At 37.4% G+C, this 25,392-nt stretch overlaps 1 protein-coding gene across 4 annotated transcripts in view; it reads left to right on the top strand.

Annotated features, from left to right (window-relative positions):
- Positions 1-25,392, top strand: part of UACA (uveal autoantigen with coiled-coil domains and ankyrin repeats) — an 85,989-nt gene that overhangs the window by 40,940 nt on the left and 19,657 nt on the right. The window contains exons 1-9 of one of the 4 annotated variants that reach the window (XM_061430229.1): positions 1,283-1,395; positions 4,810-4,943; positions 10,304-10,392; positions 12,031-12,095; positions 12,906-12,963; positions 20,005-20,075; positions 20,178-20,284; positions 21,816-21,997; positions 23,222-23,259. In XM_061430229.1, coding sequence (XP_061286213.1) covers positions 4,846-4,943; positions 10,304-10,392; positions 12,031-12,095; positions 12,906-12,963; positions 20,005-20,075; positions 20,178-20,284; positions 21,816-21,997; positions 23,222-23,259 — 708 coding nt within the window. In that variant the 5' untranslated portion in view covers positions 1,283-1,395; positions 4,810-4,845. Of the gene's footprint in view, positions 1-1,282; positions 1,396-2,153; positions 2,642-2,930; positions 3,400-4,809; positions 4,944-10,303; positions 10,393-12,030; positions 12,096-12,905; positions 12,964-20,004; positions 20,076-20,177; positions 20,285-21,815; positions 21,998-23,221; positions 23,260-25,392 lie in introns of those variants that run through there. The other 3 variants (XM_061430228.1, XM_061430230.1, XM_061430227.1) reach the window with 3 other exon arrangements.

The following is a 25,392-nucleotide window of genomic DNA, read 5'->3' as shown; positions in this document are numbered from 1 at the left end:
TAGAGGAAGTGTTTCACCATTGGATATGATGATACCTATGTGCTTTTCACATATAACTATTATTATGTTGAGGTAATTTCCTTCTTTTTTTATGATTTAGTTATCTTTGGCTTTGCTGGGTCTTCATTGCTGTATGGGCTTTTCTCTAGTTGCAGTGCAAGGGCTTCTCATCTCCATGGCTTCTCTTGTGAGCACGGGCATGCAGGATTCAGTAGTTGTGGCTCCTGGGCTCTAGAGCATGAGCTCAATAGTTGTGGCATATAGGCTTAGTTGCTTCATGGCCATGTGGGATTTTCCCAGACCAGGGATTGAATCCATGTCTCCTGCATTGGTATATGTGGTGTCATGGTGTATAATCCTTTCCATGTGCTGTTGAATTCAGTCTGTCCCCCTGATTATTTTGATTATTTTTGAAGTAAATACCAGAAATAGGAAGTAGGCTAATAAATGGGTAAACATATGATATGCTGGCAGATACTGGTAAGTATTATGAAGATGGATGAACCAGGGCCGAAAGATAAAGAGCGGCAAGGGTAGCATGGGGCTAGTGCTGTAGATACAGTATTTGAGAAGTTCTCTGAGGAAGTGGTATTTAAGAACTAGAATGAAGGTAAGGGAAGAACCTTATTGGCACAGGGGACAGCAGAGGTGGGAATTTGTCTTGAGCTCTTGGGAAATAGCTGAGAAGGAGAGAGAGAGAGTAGGAAAAGGAGATTGAGAAACAGAGGAGGTTCAGGATATCCACAGTGTAGGAGGGTCCGTCATCCTGTCTCCTGAGCCTTAGTTATTACAGAAGACAGCTCCATATATAGCTGTTATTACTCCTTGCAGATTTCCCCCTTTCTTTTTATTTGCTTTGCCTTTGCTGTCCTATTTCTAGAAAGGATGTGCTTGCTTTGTTAACCAAAGGATGGGGCCTGAGTTCTATCCCACCCAGATTTCCTCTGAAGAAGGGTGAAATGGAGTGGGCAGAGTCTCTGGGTCCAGCCAAGAATCCATTGTGATGTCTAACGTGATTTGGGGGGAAAAAAAGTTGTTTCAAAAATAATACATGATGGCATATGATCTTATATATCTCAGAATATGTACCTAATATTTCGCATGGTAGAAAATGGCTTTCTTGATGATATCCGTAACAGAGTTTAGCTGGCGGCATGCTCTGCAGTGTAGCCCTTGCCTCCTTCCTGTACACAGTTGTATTGGGCGGTTTTTCATTCCCATGGAATGGTTTTCCCAAATCTGACTTTTTGGAGGAAGTGTAAATTACTCTTGTGCCAATGCGGGAACTAGAACAGAAACAATCCCTGGAGCTTGTGGAAATTTGTCACCGTCCTTGATAATGTAAGGGATGTTGTAGTACAAGCAGGTAAAACATCAGGAGGAGGACGTGAAGAGGTTGTTTACTTTGTCCCCAAGTGGAGTTTTATTTACAGTCTAGCTCAGTGGTTAATATGCATTTGCTTCCTTTAATATTTAATCATCTTATTTGTTTTTTAAAATCCCTGAATCCAGATAATTTGATTTTCCACTGATAAAATATTTACTTGCTATATCAGGCAGGGTGCTAAACTTGGAAATTAAGAGCAGTGAGTTAAATTTAAAATTTGTTGAAAAGTATTCATCATAATGCAGACTATTTAATGTCTTGGCAGTGCCTCGCTCTTCTCATTTAACATGTTAGGAGACAGACTGGCAGCAGTTGTAAGCTGAAACCTGGTTGCATGCAGAATGAGACTGAGGGGGTACAAGGAAAATGGAGAAAAATCTGAAAATGTTTCTTTGTGTGTGTGTTTCCTTAAAGTGTGATTCTATTTGCCAAAAATAGAATTTTATATTCTGTTTATCAAGGTTATTATAACTTCTGTTTAGACAATCCTAAGACTGAAACGGGTTTAAAATGTTTTTTTGTGGGAATAACCAAATTTGTCTGTTAACAATATTGTTGTAATGTCACGCAAGTTGCTTTGATATAAAAAGCATGTTTTACAATGTGTTTGAGTCATTTTTCCCTCGCAGACCTTAGGTTTATTACTCAGAGGAGAAGCATGCATTTACAGTATATTCTTAGCTGCTCTTCTCTATCCATCACTCAGCTGTCAAGGCCTATGGAATCTAAAATAGATCCTGACCAATGGGAGACAGTCTACACGCTGTTTACGGGATGATTCGGATGTGGACAGCTTTATTGTGCACAGACGCTGGTCTGTGCCGCAGTGTTGAGGCGGCAGGATGTAGAGTGTTGTTCAAGCTTTCCAGTGGAGTCCCCGAAAAGGGAAGGCAGAGAAAGACAGCTTCTAAATAACAAATAGGAGGAGTTACAGTACCTGACTTGGGGCTGCTCTTAATCAAGTGCTGCCGCTGCAAGGAAGATAATTTTCAAGAGTTATGAAGGCGGAGAAGGATTCCGAAGACGAAGAAAATATCCTTAGAGATCCAAGCTAAGTGTAGTGCAGCATGAAGATTGCAGAACAGGAAGAGTTCTAAGAAGAAGGACTGAGTCACTAGTTAGGAGTTTCTCTGAGGGCTCGCTTTGTGAGCCACAGTGATTTGTAACTTAATGCGAACTAATTTGCTGTTAGCAACAAGAAACTAAATCCTGTCTATGATGAGCTGTTGGTTTTCTTGTGCTCCTAAGAACAGAGTAGGTATCCCTGTAGTCAGTGAAACAAAAGCGTCTTGGCCAGGCTTTCTGAACTGTATTCTTTTAAAACGTACTACTTTTTTAAAAATTTGGTTTCTTTGTCTTACTCTGTTCTCTCTAGTTTATTTGATTAGCAGGCTGGGGCTAGTGATCGAAAACAAAAGTGCTTGTTTCTTTTTCTGGATTGAAAAAGCTCATAATAGAATTTTAGTAATTGAGCAGTATTTCTGTTAACTGACAGTGGACCAAAGTGCTTGGTAGAGAAGAACTGAAAATCACAGGATTAATACCAGACTTTAATCTCGTTTAGTTATCTTTTAAAGAGCCTTACCTTGGGATTTTGCAATTGCTCTAGTGTTTTAGATAGCTCCTTTCTCCACCGGCTAGTTTACTTGGAAATAAAATTGGGATTGTTCTAACTGCAAGGGTAAACTAATCAATTTAGAGCAAGGGTTTGTTTGCTAAACGTGACTTAATCCCTTAGGCATTTGAAAACACAAGAGCCTGCATCTACTACCACTCCCCAAATTAGAGCCAGTACACTGATTGTTTTGTTTTAAAGCTAAAGAAAGGGGAAGCTGAAAATGTTGTTTAGACTGAGGCAGTAAGTAGGGCTCCTAGGACTTGTATCATAGTTGATAGTTTGAACTTTTCAAGTTAGAAGGAAGTAGTTCATCTCCAAATTTGACTGCAGACAACAATTCTGAAGTCTGTGTAGATACTTGAACCAGATTCCATTGAAATGTTACATTTCATTGGTGGGTTAAAATTTTAATATATCTGTCTTTTTTCATATTCAGTTTTTATATTTTTCACTTCAAGTATTTAATGGATACATTATTTATTTAGCTAGAAGATTGGTTACTTTTTTGTTTTGTTTTAGAGAAGAGTGGATATAAAATAATCCTGTTGATCAAACATTTGCTTTATATAAGGTGATTCATTTTTTTCCTCCAGAGATTTGTTATTGTATTTGTGGACATAGGAATTGCTTTGTAAGTTAAGTGAAAGATGTGTACATTGTTTTTTGTTCTAAAAATGATATTGAACTTAGCAAAGAAGAATTTAGCAATAAGTTTACTGTACAGAATTTTAAAAGGCTAAAACCTTACTTGTTTAAATAATGTATATTTTAGTTCTGAGTAATACATTTCTACTTACTAAGAAAAGGTTAAAGTTATTGGCTTCAGAATATCTAATATCTTGAATGTATTTTCTTCAATTAAAACTTGATAACTTTGATATAATTAAAATATATATCATTTGATATGTTTTTCTATTTTTAAAAAAATTGCCTTTAATGTTCCTTTGAAATACATATGCACTGTTTTTGTTGAAATCAAACATTTTTTTTTTAATAAAAAGCAGTATATGTTGAATGTAAAGAAGCAAGAAAATGAAAGTCATCTCTGATCCTATAATTTTAGGGTTTTTAAGTAGTTAATATTTTTAGAGCTTTTAAAAAAATAATCTGTGTATATGTTTCTTTTTATCCTAATATATAAGCATAATGGATTGCTTTTCTAATTGCATGTATGTGTGTACAGTTTGCTTCTATAATTATATTTGCAGTAGTACCTTTTAAGCAACTGATGCTGAGGGGAGAGGGGTGAGTGTTCTTAAATGTGTACAGAATTCCACTGCCGCTAAAGGTCTTGGGCGATAGGTAACCAGGGCCAATTTCAAAAGCATGAATTACAGAGTAGGAAACAAGCGCACTGCTTTGGGAAGTCATGAGAAGTCAGAATTGGGCTTGGCCTCTTAAGTCGTTTAATATCCCTGGAGCCTTGATTTTTCTCACCTGTTAAATGGAGGTGATAAATCTAGTTGACTAGGGTTGTTCCAGTAATTTATACCTGGCACATGGTAGGTATTCAACAGTTAATTCCTTTCCTTTCTTTGCTCCGAAGGCAAAGAAAACAGGGCAGAAAACATGAGAAACCCCCTTTTTCTCAAATATATAATATATAAAATATTTCTTGTATATTGTGTGTTTTGGAAAGGCTCTTTTCATCAAGTTAGAATAGCGAGGAGAAAGGAATTTGAGACACATTTGACAACCGAATGATGCATTAGACAGCACTGTTTCCCTTCCCGTTCTCCCTTTGGAGAGCCTTTCTAATACAGTATGTAGTGTGCTATGTTTACTTTTTTCTCCTTTGTTGTAGCACGCAGCAGATTGGAACAAATACGATGACCGATTGATGAAAGCAGCAGAAAGGGGAGATGTAGAAAAAGTGTCCTCAATCCTTGCTAAAAAGGGAGTCAATCCAGGCAAGCTAGATGTAGAAGGCAGATCTGCGTGAGTATTACTGGTGGTAATTCTCTCCAGGGGACACCCTTGGCATACAAATGAAATTTGTGGATTACGGTTATCAACATGCAATTTAAAAAGTCTTTATCAAAACCCACACTCTAAAATCTTTCAGACATGACTTTCATCAATTTGGACTAATAATTGTCCTCAATATGAAAGATTTTCAAAGTGAGAGAGAGACTACTAGAATACTACCCAGTGGTCTAGTTGTTCGGGCCCTATGGCAAATCACAGCCTGGGTTATTTGGTGCAGTTTTGTTTATAAGCTTTTTTTTAATATTCCTTATCATGTTTGATCCTCACAGTGGTCTTCTGAAAGAAGTTTACAGAGGCTAAATAACTTGGTGTCTAGTCTCATTAAAATTCACAGCCTGGGGTATAAACCCAAGTTTTCTATTTTGGAAGAGTTCTATAAATTACTTTGCCTTTCCCCCTTAACCCCAATCCATTTTTGTATTGGGGTAATTAATTTAAATGAAGACGTCTAGGACAATAGAGAGGCAGAATAACCGGTGTGACTTAGGGAGATACAGGCAGTGATCCTGCCCTTTTGTGTTACTGAAGGCTGCTGGCTTGTCTATATGCTTATAAACCAGGTATCTTTTCTCCCACCGCTTCCTAGTCTTCATTATTTCCCTTGATGTTGAGGATAGGGAGCGGTTGGGTTAAAGGGTAGATCTAGATTCTGTTCCTATCCTCTATAAATACAGCAATTCAAACCTTATCTGGGAAACCTTCCAAAGTTAGAGGTGAAAAGTCTCATTTCCTTAAATTCCTCTCTGCCTTATACTTGCATGAGTTTTTTTTTTTTTTAGAGAGTTTTTTTTTTTTTTTTTAGAATTCTAGAAACCAGATACTAAATATAGAAATGATATTAGGAAGTGAATAGTTAATGTTTGATGTAGAATGCTTAGATACATGAATATAATAAAAATAGCAGAGCATGACTTTAAGTTATTTATAAGAGCATTGAACTTTGAGAAGTCCCAATTTTTTGTACTGTTTCAGTTTTGTAAAGTAGGCAATTTGATGGCTGCAGAAACTGGTTATTTTGAGTCCTGCTTCTATTTTTGCTAAATTTTAAGCCATTTATAGGGCTCACAGTATAAATAGTAAAAATTTAATATCAAAACTGTTTTTTGTATTTTTTCCTCCAAGTGCCATGATGTTAAGAGTTCAAAGGATCTTCTTTGTGATGAAAATCTTCAGTGAAACCTTATTTCTTCAGTTTTGTCTGCCCATGCTTTGCATGTTTTGAATGAATGGTTACTTGAGATTTTGTTCAGACTTTTTTGATCGAAGGTTCAGTTTTGAGGGAAATTACTTATATTAATCAGATCAGATCAGATCAGATCAGTCGCTCAGTCGTGTCCGACTCTTTGCGACCCCATGAATCGCAGCACACCAGGCCTCCCTGTCCATCACCAACTCCCAGAGTTCACTCAGACTCATGTCCATCGAGTCAGTGATGCCATCCAGCCATCTCATCCTCTGTCGTCCCCTTCTCCTCTTGCCCCCAATCCCTCCCAGCATCAGAGTCTTTTCCAGTAAGTCAACTCTTCGCATGAGGTGGCCAAAGTACTGGAGTTTCAGCTTTAGCATCATTCCTTCCAAAGAAATCCCAGGGCTGATCTCCTTCAGAATGGACTGGTTGGATCTCCTTGCAGTCCAAGGGACTCTCAAGAGTCTTCTCCAACACCACAGTTCAAAAGCATCAATTCTTCGGCGCTCAGCCTTCTTCACAGTCCAACTCTCACATCCATAAATGACCACAGGAAAAACCATAGCCTTGACTAGATGAACCTTTGTTGGCAAAGTAATGTCTCTGCTTTTGAATATGCTATCTAGGTTGGTCATAACTTTCCTTCCAAGGAGTAAGTGTCTTTTAATTTTATGGCTGCAGTCACCATCTGCAGTGATTTTGGAGCCCCAAAAAATAAAGTCTGACACTGTTTCCACTGTTTCCCCATCTATTTCCCATGAAGTGATGGGACCGGATGCCATGATCTTCGTTTTCTGAATGTTGAGCCTTAAGCCAACTTTTTCTCTCTCCACTTTCACTTTCATCAAGAGGCTTTTGAGTTCCTCTTCACTTTCTGGCATAAGGGTGGTGTCATCTGCATATCTGAGGTTATTGATATTTCTCCCGGCAATCTTGATTCCAGATTGTGTTTCTTCCAGTCCAGCGTTTCTCATGATGTACTCTGCATATAGGTTAAATAAGCAGGGTGACAATATACAGCCTTGACGAACTCCTTTTCCTATTTGGAACCAGTGTGTTGTTCCATGTCCAATTCTAACTGTTGCTTCCTGACCTGCATAGTTGTGCAAATCTGGTGTAATATGATGAACTGTGAACTTTAGTTTATGATGAACTGTGAGCTTTAGTTTATGACATACTTGAGTAGTGTAAATTTTTGAGGTATTCTCTATAGAATTAGAAGTCTTTCTAGGATTCACAGGATAAAATATTTTCCTTTTGTTATTCATACACAAAGGGTTTCTTAATTAAAGCATTTCATATTTAGTTAAGTACAGGACATACTACAAATATATTTTCTATAGTTATAAAAATAGTTTAATTTTGAATTTTTTTTTTTTTTTTGGTTTTTAATTTTTGAAAGGTAAGGCAGAATTAACAAGTCCTTCTTGATCTCTGAAGTGAAAGTGTAAGTCACTCCATCATGTCTGACTCTTTGCAACCCCATGGACTGCAGCCCTCGAGGCTCATCTGTGTGTGGGATTCTCCAGGCAAGAACATGGGAGTGAGTAGCCAATCTCTTCTCTAGGGGATCTTTCCGACTCAGGGATAAAACCCAGTCTCCTGCATTGCAGACAGATTCTTTACCGTCTGAGCCATCAGCAAAGCCGCTCTTGATCTCTATACAGTTTCAAAAATGAAATATTTGAGGCTTTGCGATAGTCATTACAAGAATCTATTTTATTCCTGGTCACCTCTTTCCCAGGGATGTAGCCCTTTGCCAATACAAAATGGGGCAAGTTCACCTAGAATCCCTATTGGCTCTTGGAGAGCTGTGGGTTCCAGTTCCTGACTCGCCTTCCCCTCAGGCTGTCAAAGGACTGTTCAACCTCTTAGTTCTTTTCTCTCTAACCAGCAAATGCTCCTAGAGAAAAAGTAGCCCCGTATTCCAGGTTCAGCTCTCTGGGCCTCTGTGCTTCCCTGCATACTGTCTTAGTAATTTTTCACTATCATGTTAGCTCACTGATACCTTCAGGCAGATTTCTTATTTTGTATGCTTTTCTGGTTGTCTTCAGATTTGGGGACTGTCCAAATTACGGGGCTCTCCTATTATAGTAGTAATACTTGTCTTGTTTTTAAAAAGAAAAAGTTGATTTTTTAATTGAAAAAGCATATTTCTATAAAGCAGTTTTCCAGATCTCCTTTGCAACTCTGCATACAGTGTAATGGTTGATGTATCTTCTTTCTGAAGCACATCTACTATTCATAGCACACCCATATTAATAATGCATTGTAGATTTGCTGATTTCTGCCCTCGTAGTGCATCATTGGTATAATGCGAAGTTATTTTGGTGAAAAGAAGTCTTTCCAATTTTGTGAGCTAAGAAGTGAAAACAGGTAGACAAAGAATGAGATCTCCAAAGTTGTTTGAAGATGAAAAACCTTTGCTTGAAGGAAATTACCATTCCTCAAAAAGTTCTCTCAGTGCATTGCATAATATAATTCCCCACTTCAGTGCTGCAGAAAGAATTGATACCCTCAGCCTTATTGCAGTTTAATTCTACTATAAGGAGAACTTATCTGACTTTTAAGAACAGTATATTCTTTTTATCAGAAGTATCTCTCTCTCATTCAAACTGTACACAAACCTGGTTTACTTTACTTAGTGCTTGGTCTCTAGTTTGCATTTATATTCATCATAATGCTAATGGAGGCATAATTGAATATCTGAAAATGAATTTGCAAGGTATCTCTACATTTTGTCTCTAAGCATTCAGTTATTCAAATATTTGAGGGTCTATCATCTGTCTGGTGGGCTTCCCAAGTGGCTCAGTGGTAAAGAACCCACCTGCCAATGCAGAAGACACAGGTTTGATCCCTTGGTTGGAAAGATCCCCTAGAGAAGAAATTGACAACCTACTCCAGTATTCTTGCCTGGTAAATCCCATGGACAGAGGAGCCTGGTGGGCTACGTGGTCCATGGGGTCTCAAAAGAGTCGGACTCGACTTAGTGAATAAAAAACAATACATCTGTTTGGTACTTTAATTGGTTCTGGGAATATAATAGGAAGCAGAACAGCCAAGAATCCCTGCTTTCTTAGAGGAGATTAATAGACCATAAAGAAAATAAAATTTGAATTTATATATATTAGGAAATGCATAGTTACATTTAAAATAATGAAAGCAGGGATGAGGGAGCTAGGAGTACTAAGGTTTTAGGGAGTGGGAAAGTATAAAATTTTTAAGTGGTATGGTGAGGGAAGACCCCTACTGCAGGGTATGCTGCCGAGTGTGTCTGTATCCAGGCACCTTGCTGAGCCTTTACCTCCTGGCATCTTCACAGTGGTTACTGTACTTGTTTATGGCCTGAGTTCAACGTCCTTTGCCAATAAGTCTTATTGTATTTACATACAGTATCAGTTCTTAATGCACACAAAATATTTCTGTATTTGTTCATTAAGAAAAAGTATTAGATGATCAAAGAAACACTGGGATATTTTATCCTGTATCTTGAATACTTGATGACTTAAAGTTATGTTTTTAAGTAGGTTTTCCTTGCCTTATTAGAAAAAGTGTTCAATTCTGCCTGTTTGTGTGAAATTTCAACCAGTCACACAGATCTCTTGAGTGAAAGGAGGAATTATGTGGTAGTACTTTGGGGGAAGAAGATGATGCCAGATCTTTTGTGGCTTTCAAGTATAGCTTAGCTTGTTTTGAAAACTTTTCTATGCCAGCTTTAATATAATAATTCTAAAGAGATGGATAAGTGTTTTGATCTCTCTTTGGCCTTAGCATTCTGTGGTATCTTCATTTGTTTTGGCAGTTTCCGTATATTTGAAATTAAGTAAAATAATCTGATAGAAAATTTTCAGTGCATTTAAGGTTTAAATACCAGTGCCTCTGCTATTGAAATGATAAACTATAGGGGTAGTGATATAAATATGGATTAAAATGAGTTTTTCAGTAATGTGAAATAAGTTTCTTTTTTTCTTGTATTAAATATGTAGGTGTTTAGTGTAGCCTTTAAAATGCATGTGTGTACGTGTGTGTATGTAGGAGCATTGAATATAAGATGGCATGAATGTAACATTAAAGTTGACCTTGGGTAGTTCCCATGGCGTAACAAAATTTTCTTTTTGTTTAGCTTTCATGTTGTGGCCTCAAAGGGAAATCTTGAGTGTTTGAATGCCATCCTCATACATGGAGTTGATATTACAACCAGTGACACCGCAGGTATGTTTGCCTCCATAGTACAGAGAAGACAAGCGCTGTCCACTGATAAGGCTCTCAGTCAGACTTAAATGTGATTTACCGATTGAAGGCTGTAACTTTGTTTCTAATTAGTTTAGGTATTGTGGGGGAGAGGGCAGTGTAGCAGAAAGCATGACTGAACAGATTAGCAGATGGAGACCTGAAGTCTAGGGTTTGTCTTGGTAGTGTTGTAGGATTCTAAAAGAATCTATAGGGGCCATTTAATTTATACTTATGTACTATTCATGGCTCAGTGGTAAAGAATCTACCTGCAATCCCAGGAGCCGTAGGAGATGTGGGTTCGATCCCTGGGTCAGGAAGATCCCCTGGAGGAGGGCATGGTGACTCACTCCAGTTTTCTTGCCTGGAGGATTCTATGGACAGAGGAGCCTGGCGGGCTACAGTCCATGGGGTCACAAAGAGTCATGCATGACTGAAGCAACTCACCACACATGCATGTACTATTCAGTAAATAATTTCTTGCTGTCCTAAGGCCTTTGGTTAGACTTGTTGGGGAACTAATTGCCTCATAACAGCATCACCAATAGTGATCATAACAAGAATAGATGATGCTTTTTTAACATGATAATAGATGATGCTATTCTGCTAAGCACTTTACATGTACTAATTCATTTTATCCTCACATCAAGCCAATGAGTCTGCAAGGCACTGAGTTGTTAAGTCACATGCCAGGGTCCTTCTGTGTATGAGTCACAGTCAGAGTCGGTGTTCTTAACCATCAGGTCTCATGAGGAGACCTGGTCTGTTTAGCTAGCTATGTTTATAAAAAATTATTTCTTGTAGACAGGCCGCTTGCTTAAACTTAGTCATATCTATGTCTGTCTTTTAAAATACTATAGCATAAGTTTGTTTGCATATCACAGGAAGACTTTAAGTGTTTGAATATAGCTATCCCTTTTCTTTAGTGAATGTTTTAATTTTCCATTCACATAGACAATCACTAGAACTTATACTTTGTTACTCAGTGAAATATGGGAGTTGACCTAGAGCAGAGAGTTTCCTTAACAACTTTAATGTTTTATCCTGTGACTTCATATGTGGACATTAAAGCTCTGTTTGGAAATGGAATGCAGGGAGGGAGAGAAAGAGAGACATCACAGATGAGTTAGTGAGGTAAATCTTTACCTAAAGGTACATCAAACTCTTAATTGAAGACCAAACTTTATTTACTTGCCACCTTTGAATGAAGAAAAAACTGTTTATTACACACAGACGCACACACACACACACACACACACACACACACACACGTGTGTGTGTTTTCCATTGATGCAGAATATTCATTTTTAGAAATTTTGGACTAACCATACCTTTTCAGAACTCATAAAACTTTATATGTGTATTGTGCTGATTCCAACTCCGACATATGTCTTTCTTGTTTTTGTCTGTGTTCTTTCTGCTTTGGATGTTTTGCCTAGTGAACAGTCTGAGTGATTTTTGCCATCCTTCCTTCAGTGCAAATAAAGCGCAAACCCAAAGCATGCCTATAAATGAAGTCGTCTGTCAACTGATTTTGGAAAAATCAATCACATTTTTAAGGGGAATTCACATGTGAAGAAAATAACCCTTATTGTATATTTAAAATGATCTCTTTTCTAGGAAGGAATGCTCTTCACCTGGCTGCAAAGTATGGGCATGCACTGTGTCTACAAAAACTTCTACAGGTAGTAAAAGTGGTTAATACTTTGACTTTATTACTTGGACTGCAAATAGTAGATGTGTTTTCAATGCATTTTTGGGACTTGAGATCAAAGAAAATAGTAGGCTAGCTTTGACTGTTAGCTTACATAATATTTTTTCCATCGTTTGTGAAAGAATGTGAACAATAAAGAGCAAAAACTCTGAGGGAAGTGAATTGCATAACTCAGTGTATTAAAAATAAACAACAAAGACTTGACCTTCCTGTTGACATTAGCTAGAGATTGGAATTTTCTGTGGTCTGGTATATGACTTGAGATGAAGTGGCACAGCGTAGGATCTATATGTTTCTGTATAAACACCAGTAAGTCAGACTGTATAATAGCATCATTAGCTAAGCTTGTAATTGGGCAACCACAAAGTTCTATGAACTAGTGGGCTAGATTAAGTTTTTAGTTGAAGAGTCTAGTCACACGTTTCCTTTAACATGTTTGCTATTGCGTTTCACAGCAGAGCTCATTTGTTTTTTTCTGATTCAATTGTTCAAGTTTTAACCGTTACAGGAAAAAAAAGCAAAACCCAAACAATAGCCGTTTCTGTATTCCATGCTATTGTAATGTACCATATGTTTTCCTGTTTGCTGGAATACTGTTAAATTTATAGTATAATGTTATTGTATTTGTCACATGTCAAAATATTTATGACTTGTCTAGTACTCTTTAGAGTTTTTGATAAATGCAGTATTTTTGAGATGCAATAACAGCTGTTCATTTGAATCACGATATTTAATTTGAAAATAAAACTTCTTACATGACTAAATTTCTGTGTTTTAACAGTACAATTGTCCCACTGAACATGTAGACCTGCAGGGAAGAACCGCACTTCATGATGCAGGTAAGCAAAGGTTTCAGTGGGACATAAATCTTTGTTAAAATGGCTGGGCATTTAAACTGACTTCAGAGTTTAACATACATATGTTTTTGTAATCCGTGGAGAAACAGAATGTTATGAATTTTTTATTTACTCAAGTTTGAAATTGGGTAGATTGTACAGCTTAAAAAGATTCATTCAGACAGTATTTACGGGCCAAGATGCTAGATACTGAGAGTCCAAAGATGAACAAACCATAACCTTGTTCTCAAGGAGCTGTAAATACCATGTGTGTGCTTGGGGACTGGTAGGAGAAATGGAAGAAGGAAGACTTTTTTCTTTCTTAAAAACTGTATTCACCTCATGAACATGTCTGTGCCTCATTTTCCTCATCTACTGAATGAAGTTAATAATGCTACTGCCTTGTGTGTTTAGTCGCTCAGTCGTGTCTGACCCTTTGTGACCCCATGGACTAGCCCACCAGGCTCCTCTGTCCATGGGGATTCTCCAGGCAAGAATACCGGAGTGGGTTGCCAAGCCCTCCTCCAGGCGATCTTCCCAACCCAGGGGTCGAACCCAGGTCTCCCGCATTGCAGGCGGATTCTTTACTGTCTGAGCCACTAGGGAAGCCCAGTAGTGGTTATAACTGAATCATGAATAGTGCCTGGCGTGTAGTAACTTCTCAATTAATGGTGGTGGTGCTTGTTTTGGTTTAGAGGTATCAGTGCTGAATCTGATATCATTGCAGTGTACTCTATTTTAAAAGAGATTTATATTAGTAATTTCAAGGATTTTATTAATATCAAAGTTTATCTGCATTATTCTTTAGGTGTCTTAAAGAAAATGAATAGAAAAAGTTAAATATTTAAGGAGTTTTGGAATGTAAGATAGTCTGACCCCTGGCTGGACTCTTCTAAGACTGAAATTCCTAGTTAAATAGAAGTTCAAAGAAAAGGAGGGAAAAAAAAAACCACACTGTTTCCTTTCATGTATATGGAATAATGTGGTAGGTAGAGTGGTCCCTTGAAAAATGTATTATACTTCAAATTTCCTTCAAACTTTCATAACTTGATTTTCTTCCTTTAAAAAAATATGTATTTTTATGATAGTTTAATCTCTTACACAGTGCATTTTTAAAAATTTTGGAACAGAGTACTATTATTTGCAAAGAATTTTTACATACATTATCATTTGAGCCTCACAATGACCCTTGTGAGTTTCTGTAGTTTTTTATTTTTATGATAATTTTGTATTGCTACTTGTATAAAAATAATTAAGTAATTAAAAAAAATAAGCCTAGATTCGTATGTAATATACTTATCAGCTTGTGTAGTAATGGAATCACCAGATTTGTTTAAATTTGACACCATAAAATAAATACACTTCATTTCTGTAGCACTAATTTATTGTGCTTGATAGAAATATTAAAATGATTTTGCTGCTTAATGAAGTATGAATTTGTGTCATGTGATATTTGTCTTCTCCTACCACCTGTTCATAGTTATTTTTTAATCCATCCAACCTTATTAATAATCATGTTTTTTAAATTATTAAAAAATTTTTATTATGGAAAATTTCAAACATAATGTTTAACTATCATATTAAAATACCTTATACTGTTCATCCAATTTAGACAGTTGTGATCACGTGGCTGATCTTGATTTATTTATACCACCACCCATTATTCTACTCTCCTGACATATTTTAAATCAAATCCAAAACATAAACAATTCAGTTTTTATCTTTGAAAGATAATGATTCTATTTTGTAACCTAAATATAATATCATTATCACACTTGGTGTGTTTGAAAATAGTTTCAATATCATCTCAATGTTCAGCTTTCCCCAGTTATTTTTACTTTTTTAAATACCTGAGGTATAATTATTATATAAGAATTTAGATAATTATATACTATAATAATGTATTGCATATTATTAATGACATAATATTGTATAATTTGAAATATATTAAGAGGGCAGAATATTTTGATAAATATTCTCACCAAAAAAAAACCCCTCAAGCCCCAAAAACACATACACACAAAACGACACAAGGAAACTTGTGGAAGTGATCCATATGTTTAGTATCTTGATTGTGGTGATGATATTACAATGTATGCTTTAGTCCCAACTCATCAAAATGTATACATTAAGTGTGTATAATTTTTTGTATTTTATAGATTTTATTATCCTTGTTTTTAAAACTGGTACAAATGTATTCTTTTTAATGGCTGAGTAATACTCCATTGTGTATATGTACCATAGTTTTCTTATCCATTCATCTGCTGATGGACATCTAGGTTGCTTCCATGTCCTGGCTATTATAAACAGTGCTGCGATGAACATTGGGGTACACGTGTCTCTTTCCCTTCTGGTTTCCTCAGTGTGTATGCCCAGCAGTGGGATTGCTGGATCATAAGGCAGTTCTATTTCCAGTTTTTTAAGGAATCTCCACACAGTTCTCCATAGTGGCTGTACTAGTTTGCATTCCCACCAACAGTGTAAGAGGGTTCCCTTTTCTCCACACCCTCTCCAGCATTTATTACTTGTAGACTTTTGGATTGCAGCCATTCTGACTGGTGTGAAATGGTACCTCATAGTGGTTTTGATTTGCATTTCTCTGATAATGAGTGATGTTGAGCATCTTTTCATGTGTTTGTTAGCCATCTGTATGTCTTCTTTGGAGAAATGTCAATTTAGTTCTTTGGCCCATTTTTTGATTGGGTCATTTATTTTTCTGGAGTTGAGCTGTAGGAGTTGCTTATATATTTTTGAGATTAGTTGTTTGTCAGTTGCTTCATTTGCTATTATTTTCTCCCATTCTGAAGGCTGTCTTTTCACCTTGCTAATAGTTTCCTTTGATGTGCAGAAGCTTTTAAGGTTAATTAGGTCCCATTTGTTTATTTTTGCTTTTATTTCCAATATTCTGGGAGGTGGGTCATAGAGGATCCTGCTGTGATGTATGTCAGAGAGTGTTTTGCCTATGTTCTCCTCTAGGAGTTTTATAGTTTCTGGTCTTACGTTTAGATCTTTAATCCATTTTGAGTTTATTTTTGTGCCAATACAGTATACTAACGCATATATATGGAATTTAGAAAGATGGTAACAATAACCCTGTGTACGAGACAGCAAAAGAGACACTGATGTATAGCACAGTCTTGTGGACTCTGTGGGAGAGGGAGAGGGTGGGAAGATTTGGGAGAATGGCATTGAAACATGTAAAATATCATGTATGAAACGAGATGCCAGTCCAGGTTCGATGCACAATACTGGATGCTTGGGGCTAGTGCACTGGGACGACCCAGAGGGATGGTGTGGGGAGGGAGGAGGGAGGAGGGTTCAGGGTGGGGAGCACGTGTATACCTGTGGCGGATTCATTTTGATATTTGGCAGAACTTATACAATTATGTAAAGTTTTAAAATAAAATAAAATTAAAAAAAAAACTGGTACAACTTAACCAATTGAAATCTAAATATTTATTCATTAGGTATATTGATGAAGTTAGAATGAAGACTGAGTTGATGTAATAAAAGAACTTCAGTACCAGCTGCTTATTAAAAAAATGTTGAGTGGTATATAGGTTAGCACGTGGTTTGAGGTCTTTCATGCACTGAATTCTTTCCATCTTGTTGCTCCACTTTCCTCTGGTATCTTTCTCAGCTACGTCATTGCAGCTGGATTGTAGTCATACCCATGTTCCAGCTAGCAGCAAAGGGAAGGAGAACTGGGGGAGCAAATGCCCGTGATCTAAGGCCCAGATTTGGAAGTGGTAAATAGCCCTTTATTCATAATCCATCAACAAGAGAAAAGTCAGTTGGTGGCCTGCAAAGGAGGCCCGGAAATGTAATCTCTAGATAACTAGTCACGGCCCAGCTGCTCCACTGTAGAAGAAGGGGAGAACAGATTGGTAACAGTCGCCACAGTCCAGCCTTCTGGCCTTCCAAATATTCCCTCAGCCCTACTTCCCACATATAGAACCTTTGCCCCCTCCCCAAGGAGAGGATACATAACCAATCCAGTTACTGAGGCCACCTCAACGTCGGGCTTCTGGGTGCTGTGCTCTTGTTGGCTCTGAAATGGCTCTTCCTGGTCCAACAATTTGTAAACTCAAAGAAAAGAAATCTACTCTTCATAATATATAGTGATGAAACAAGAACAGGATAAATAAACTAAAGTGTCTTTCAGAAAAGGGAGAACTGGGAAATACACAGCAATCACTAATCAATAGCAGGTATCAAATGCTGCTGAGCAAAACATGCAAAGGCTTTTTCAGCTGAGGTCTTGGAGTAAATTTCTTGGTTAACTGCTCCATGTGCCCCCCCTGGTTCTGTTTCCTGTGAGAAATCCCTTGTCATTGTCATCTGTGGGCCCTAGCACTGCCATCTCGGAGGTTCTTACTTGTCTATTGTCCTCTAAGACACAGATAAACAAATAAATGCTGGAAGGTATGCCTTCTATAAAGGCAGCTTAAGTGCAGGAAGAGTTATTGGTTTAGCTGCCTGGGCTTTTGGATTTGGGGATAGTATATTCATTCCCTCAAAACCTTGGTAAGTTTCTCGCCTGTTTGTTGCCAGCCACTTTCATATACCAGAAACCATTTATTTTCTAGACATAAAAATTTCAACCCTCCTTTATTTCTTGTCTTTATTTCTAGAGTCATGATTCTCTACCTCATTTTATTTTTTTGGCCAAAATTTAGAACATTTATTTATTTATAAAATGTTCCATATAGTGTAGAACATTAGATTAATTTACAAGGTTTTAAAAAATTGTTATTGGAGTATAGTTGATTTATAGTGTACAAGTGTACAGCAGAGTGAATCAGTTATGTATATTGCCACTCTTTTTTTTTTTTTCAGACTTTTTCCCATATAGTCCACTATGGAGTATTAAGTAGAGTTCCCTGTGCTATAGAGTAGGTTCTTATTAGTTATCTATTTTATGTAGAGTGGTGTGTATATGTTGATTCCAACCTCAGTTTATCCCTCTCCTCCATCCCCTGGTAACGGTCAGTTTGTCCTCTATGTCTGTGTCTCTGCTTCTGTTTTGAAAATAAGTTCATTTGTTCTCTACTTCATTTTAATATTGCTGTCTCAAAGTCATCTGAAATAACAGTCTTGTATAGGAATATAGTATCCTCAATTTGATCTTTATTCCAGGACTGGACCTTTTTTTTCCCCCCCTTTCTTTATTTTCCTTATTGCACAGTCTTTGAGAAAAGTTGTGCCCAGCAATAATTTTAGATCTTGCTGTTTGGTATAGAGAAATAATTGGCTTCCTATACCTGTGAGGTCCCAAATATCTAGGCACTCTGTTTGCTTCCAACAATGTGCATAACTAATTCTTGCTTAACCTCATCACTTTCTTAAAATCCCTTACTAAAAGCAGTAAGCAGCTGTCAAGATGTACTAAAATTTTGGCTCTTTTCTTTTGCTTCACCTAGAAAGGTTCCATAGTCGCATGGTGTACCTTTTAAATTGGAACACAAGATAAATCTAGCAAATGTTTTGCTACAGCGTGAGAAAAATCACAAGGTTCCTAGCCTGAAATACATTTTACTGACTACCTAGTATCCATCCAGTAAACCGGTGACATATAATTTAGTTATTTGTTTAGTTATTAGCAGCACCTGACTCCCAGTAGCAATTTTTGTCTTTATTAGGGACAAGATTCTACCACTGTGACAAAATAACATTGGCTTTAAAAAAAAACACAGTTTCTTTCATGTCGCAGCCCTGATGATCAGCTTGGCTTGTTCCTCTGCTCCTTATGGTTCTGCAGGGACCCAGATTTCTTCCATTTTGCAGTTCTGCCATTGCCTGGGGTGTTGTCCTCTTTTAAGGCTGAAGCTGACTGCAGGTATCTGTTTTCCTGCTAACAGGAAAGAGAAAGATTATGGAGGAATGTATAACCACATTTTGCAGCCCTAGCCTCAGAAGGTAGCACACATCCCTCCAGTCAGACTCAACTGGCACTACCTAACTCATGTAGTCTTGCCTGCATGCAGAGGGGACTGGGACCTATGGTCTAGGTGAACCACGCTGTGACCGGCACAGTTATTACCACGGAAGAACGGAGAACAGCTAACATTCTCCATCATAGCACCTCTAATACTGACTTGACTTATGCAGTATGGTATAACTCTCAAATTTTTTATCCATTACATTTGTTCATTTTTATTTGAACCTGAATGGTTGTTCATTTCATAATTCTGGAATTAATGTATTTGATTTCAGTTTTATCTTTTTTAAAAGGTTGATGGTATATTTTATATAAAAGATTGCTGGATTAAAGACAGAAATGAAAAATTTACTTGATTTTTTTAATGTATGTTTGGTTTTACTTTATTGAATTTTACCAAAAAAAAAAAGAAAATTAACTTAGTTGTTTTGTACAGATAACCTAATATCAACTCATAGAAATTTGTAAAAACTCATGGGAAGTATAAACACATTTTATGAATTTGACCATTTTTTCCTGATACAAAAATGAACTCCAGTGTCAATCAGAGAAGCATGATGTGACTTTGTAATATAATTTTTAGCAAAATGACCCTGCTTTTTGCATAATTAAGGTCAGACATTGCAGTTTCTGCTTTGAAAAGGGCATGTGAACTGTATGAGTCATACTCTATTAACTGTAGCTCTTCTATTTAAAAAAAAAAAAGAAAGGATATGATTCTTTTAAAAAAAAAAGAAACCTCAGCTAATACTTCAAGGGTCCAGTCAGTCATAGCCATATTTTAAAATATACTCTAAATAGAAAATTTAAGTTAGATTTTCATTGTCAGTGTTTACCCTTAGAACAGCAGTATATTCTTATCTTCTATAAGAATGACAGTATTCCTTGGTTCTAATAAATTATACAGAACTTACAAAATGATCTTGTCTAATCCATTTTCAGATAGAAAAATCGATGCTTATAGTGCTAAACTGAGAGTGGAGGATGTAAAGCTTGGTATTCTAGGGATTGAAGAATTTAGGCCTTATATTATAGGGTCTTGCAAAACACCACGTGTTAGCAGCAGATGTTCACCATTTATCATCTTCCTTTGTCCCTCAAAGCTATGGCAGACTGTCCTTCTAGCATACAGCTGCTCTGCGACCATGGGGCCTCGGTGAATGCCAAAGATGTAGTAAGTCACTTTATGTTTATTGTCATTTCAACTCATGGGCTCTAACTTTCACATTTTGGGAGATCTGTTGTCTTAATGCTGTCTTATTTTTTTGTTGCTTAGGATGGGCGGACACCACTTGTTCTGGCTACCCAGATGTGTAGGCCAACAATATGTCAACTGCTGATAGATAGAGGGGCGGATATTAATTCCAGAGACAAACAAAACAGGTAATTGTTTTATCAAGGTTCCCTAGACACGAGCTGGATGCCCAGTGATCCTGTGACCTGGCCTTTCCACTCCCTGTGGTTCTCCCTTCCTTGGAATTAGCATTCACTACTTATTTTTCTTCAGAATTGGCTGAAGAAGAGGGGAGAGGGAAATAGGGGATGATGAGAGGATGAACTCGAAATATATGCAGTGACTATGGCCTGTGTTTGAGTCAAAGAACTGAAGAAAGAGGAATTATATCCTAGTTATTTTTAACTTTTAAAATAACCTTTAGTGAAATGGGCTCAAATAAGGAAGAAGAATAAAAAGCTACATCTACAATCTACTTCTTCATTAATGAATCTTTTGAGAGTAAAGGAGTTCTCGGCTGTCCTGGAGATGGACATGTTTCAGTGTAGATTTTCTCAAGCTGTTTTCTCTCCTTTCTACCTGGGCACCATGCCACCTCCGTCTCTGAAACTGAGTTCATTTCTGTACCCCAGTACAGATTCCATTCATTTACTTCTGCATCTGTATTTGGTGTTATTTTAATTGATGTCCACTAACAATTTCTGTCTGTATTTCTCCCTGTCTTCTTTTCTGGGCTTAGTGTATCATGCTACTTGCTATATTGTAATTCTGATGTTTATAGTCACAGAGTTTCTGACAACAAAGTATCTAAAATATGCCCATTTCACCAGGTGAAGCATTATAATAATTTATGACAAGTTTCTGAGACTTTTATAGATGATTACTAGTAAAATTATTGGTTTCTTTTCAGTTAATTTTATTCTTTTAAACATGTATTCTATTGTTTGCAGTTCACTGGAAGTAGATAAGTATAATAGTCTTTGGATGTCAGATTTTATAGCTCTGATCGTTTTTACTGTTCAGGCATCCCAAAGGAGGAAATTCTGAAGCAGTTAAATCATTAATGTGATTTTTAAGAAAGTGACTTTTTTTATATTACTTTGTTTTTGTGATACTATAATCTGGCTCCAAGCATGATTAATAAAATTTGATATAAAAATAAATTTTAGATCAGAGAGGTGTGATCTTGGCTGATCCACGTATATAATGTCTTATTTAATACATCTTATGTTTTTCCAAGTACGTTTGTCTCTTTTTCATTGCTGTGTTGTGCTCAGTCACGTCCGACTCTATGTGACCTGATGGATTGTAGCCCGCCGAGCTCCTCTGTCCATGGAATTCTCCAGGCAAGAACACTGGAGTGGGCAGCCATTCCCTTCTCAGGGGGTCAGGAAGATCCCCAAGGATTGAACCTGGGTCTCCTGCATTGCAGGAGGATTCTTTACCATCTGAGCCACTGTAAACTAAGAGAAGCCCTGCAAACTAAGACACAAGCACATGTTTTTATAAATGCAATGGAGTTAAAATATAAAATAAAAATATGAAGTCAAATCTGTGTGTGTAACAATATAGCTTTTTAAAGTCATATCTGTTCTTTAAGAATGGGGCCTCTGAAAGAGATTTCTGAAATGTTTTTTGGATCCTCCTTATGGTCTTTTATTCTTCCGTCTTCCCCTGTAGGACTGCTCTCATGCTAGGATGCGAGTATGGTTGCAAAGATGCAGTAGAAGTCTTAATCAAAAACGGTGCTGACGTGACCTTGCTGGACGCCCTTGGCCATGACAGTTCTTACTATGCAAGAATTGGTGACAATCTGGACATTCTAACCTTACTGAAGACTGCATCGGAAAATTCCAACAAAGGTACCAGCAGTTTTCTGTCATTAGCAAAGTGCTAGTTAATAAAGCGTGCTAATAAAGAATAGCTTTTTAAGATTTACATGGTAGAGCTACAGTATTTGTAAGGGGCAAAACACTCCTTACCTTAAGCAGTACTGGTTCATCTCCCTCTCTGCCTGAGCTGTGCGGGTTTACACTTCAGTCACTCATTTTGAGGCAGTGTGTGTTACATTTACTGTCTAGCTTATCCAGTCAACCCTACTCTACTGTGGAGTAATTAAAGAACTGAAAAGAAAGACCCAAATAAAGGGTTTTACTAATACATATTTTTTGATGAGGGGTGAGGGATTTAAGGTCTTATACTTAAAAAGTTTTAAAGAATCATTGTTTAAACGTGTATATAAAATATTCAACCAAGATTTATTGAATACTTGTGTCAAGTACATTTCTATGCTTATTAAAGAGAAATTGGAAATTACAGAAAAACACAGCAAGTAAAATTAGCCACTCATTCTGCCACTTGGCTGGTAGCTCAGATGGTAAAGCGCCTGCCTACAATATGGGAGACCCGGGTTCAATCCCTGGGTTGGGAAGATCTCCTGGAGAAGGAAATGGCAACCCACTCCAGTATTCTTGCCTGGAAAATCCCATGGATGGAGGAGCCTGGTTGGCTGCAGTCCATGGGGTTGCTAAGAGTTGGACATGACTGAGCGACTTCACTTTCACTTTTCACTTTCATGCATTGAAGAAGGAAATGGCAACCCACTCCAGTGTTCTTGCCTAGAGAATCCTAGGGACGGGGGAGCCTGGTGGGCTGCCGTCTATGGGGTCGCACAGAGTTGGACATGACTGAAGTGACTTAGCAGCAGCAGCAGAATCACTTCCTAGAAATTGAGTCAGGTGGTTTCAGGTTATGCACATTTCTTTAAGCTTTTGATATATATCAACAAGTTGCCTTCTCATTTAGGAGTGTTTTCAATTTTTCATTTTTCACCTCCCTCCGCTCCCTAGCATTGCATATTATCTACATGGATGTTATCATAGGAAAAAAATACTGTACCAATTAGATAGGCAAAAGTGATGTTTCACTATTGTTTAACTGTAAGGTAGTAAGCTATAAAGAAACTTAGAAATTTATTTCTTTAATATTGACTTAATTATATAATTAGGGAATGGAAATCTACCTGAGTTAACCTTCTGTCTCACTGTTCCTCTTTCTCCTCTCTTTCCCTCTCTTTAAATCTTCAGGGAGAGAACTTTGGAAGAAAGGACCATCTTTACAACAGGTTAAAAATTATGTATATTGTACAATTTAAGTGAAGTGCTTAGCAAACCTGGTTAATAGTTATGTTTAACTGTTTTGAGTTTAAATTAATGTTGTTCTCTCTTCTCAGTTAATCATGCCCATGTAGAACCTAGGTCATGAGATCCTGAGGCTTTATACAGATACTGTCACTCAGCTTGAGACAGTGGGTCTGAATTACAGTGAATATATCCAGTGGGCAATAAGCAACCTCCTGATCGCTGAACATCCAGCACTTTCAAGTGTGAAATGTTGCGCCTTGTTGAGATTCTTTGATGATGAATGTTAGGCTGGCAGACTGTAGACAGCTTCCTATTCTCGCTTAGTAACAGAACCAAATATATCCTGATGTGGGAAAATTCTGTCAGTGCAACAAGAAGTGAAGAAAACAATTCAACAAAGATTATGTATGTGATTTCAATGCCACTGTTAACATTTTGGTTTTCTTTTTTGCTGTGTGTATTTAATTTAATGAGGACTTGACTTTAAAAGGGGCTTCCCTTGTGGCTCAGCTGATAAAGAATCCGCCAGCGATGTGGGAAACCTGGGTTTGATCCCTGGGATTGGAAGATCCCCTGGAGAAGGGAAAGGCTACCCACTCCAGTATTCTGGCCTGGAGAATTCCATGGACTGTATAGTCCATGGGGTCGCAAAGAGTCGGACACAACTGAGCGACTTTCACACTGACTTTTAAAAAAACACAGTACATGAAGTAATTCATCCCTTGCACTAACTTAATTATCAGATCACTACTTAACCCTGGTTTTGTGTCTCAGTAGATGTCTGATTATTTCCCCTGATCTCTGAGTTAAAACGAGTGGGGTTGCTTTACGCACTCTAACCATCTTGCCCAAAGCTAGTGTAGGCAACTCTCCTCTTCTGCTGGCTGTTCCCTTCCAGGCTTTCAGCTTTTCTCTAGTGAGAAGGACCTGAACACTTCCAAACCCTGAAGAGAAAGTAATCAGGTACCTTCTCAGCCATCCTGTCATCATTCTGCATCATTTCTCTAGCCTGCACCTGAATCTGAAAGCTATATGAAAGCATGCTGCCCTTTCAGTCCATCAGAATTAAGTGATATGTCCATGCATGGGTCATGTCTGCTGTCACTTTTTTTCCATCTGGAGCAGTTGTCTCCTTAGATAACCTAAGTTGGGGTAGAGGGAAATAAAATGTATACTCTTATAACTGTACCAGTCATCTCACCCAGATTCAGAGAAAAATGATTCTGAAATATACAGGTATTTAAAAGAAAGAATTATTGAATATTAATATGGGAATGGTATCTTAATGAATAAGTTATCTAAATGAATTCATGGAATTAATATTCTAAGAACAATGAAACTTATTTCAGTTATTTATTCAATACATTTTATAATAGCTGTTATAAATAGGATTTGTTTCTGAACTAAAGGGTATGTAATCCTTGTTATTAAGAAGCCTATAGTTTAAAAATAAGATGTATTCAGTTATTGACTTTATGCCCATTACTGTTCTAAGTGCTGGAAATATCAGTGTTCAAAGTCCTGCTCTCATGGAGCTCCTAGCCTAGTGAGAGAGATGAATAATAAACAAATAGGTATTTAGTATCCTAGGAGATGCTTTGAAGACCAGCAGAACAGGATGAAGGGAGGCAGAGACAGAGGGCAGGAAGCTATTTTAGATGGTGTGGTCAGGAAGTGACATTCCAGCAGAGGTCTGAAGGAAGTGAAGAGGGAGCCAGGAGCTCTGTGGGTGAAGCCTCAAGGGCAGAGGGAATGGCAAGTACCAAGCCTCTGACAAGGGAACGTGTCTAACACATCCAAGGGGCAGTAGAGGGACAGAGGGACAGGAACCAGGGACCAGAAGGGAAGGCGAGGGCAGGACATGGTATGATGAGACTGGTCAGATTCCACATGAGAACGGACCTTTGGTAGAAGCAATGAAGGAAGAAATGTAGTTTGGGCCAAACGGTGGATACGAAGTATCATCTTAATAGGAACTTTTTTTCACTCTAATTCCAAATCCAAGTTCATTTGAATGATAGTTTAAACACTTGATTAAACAAAACTCAACAAATAATGCAAAACATAATTACTTTAGAGAATTAACGCATTTACTTTTTTATTTGGTTTTTTAG

This window comes from Bos javanicus, chromosome 10 (genome assembly GCF_032452875.1).
Source record: "Bos javanicus breed banteng chromosome 10, ARS-OSU_banteng_1.0, whole genome shotgun sequence".
In the NCBI taxonomy this organism is placed as follows: Eukaryota; Metazoa; Chordata; class Mammalia; order Artiodactyla; family Bovidae; genus Bos; species Bos javanicus.
The sequence above is the reverse complement of the archived record's forward strand: the minus strand, read 5'-3'. Positions and strand labels throughout refer to the sequence as shown.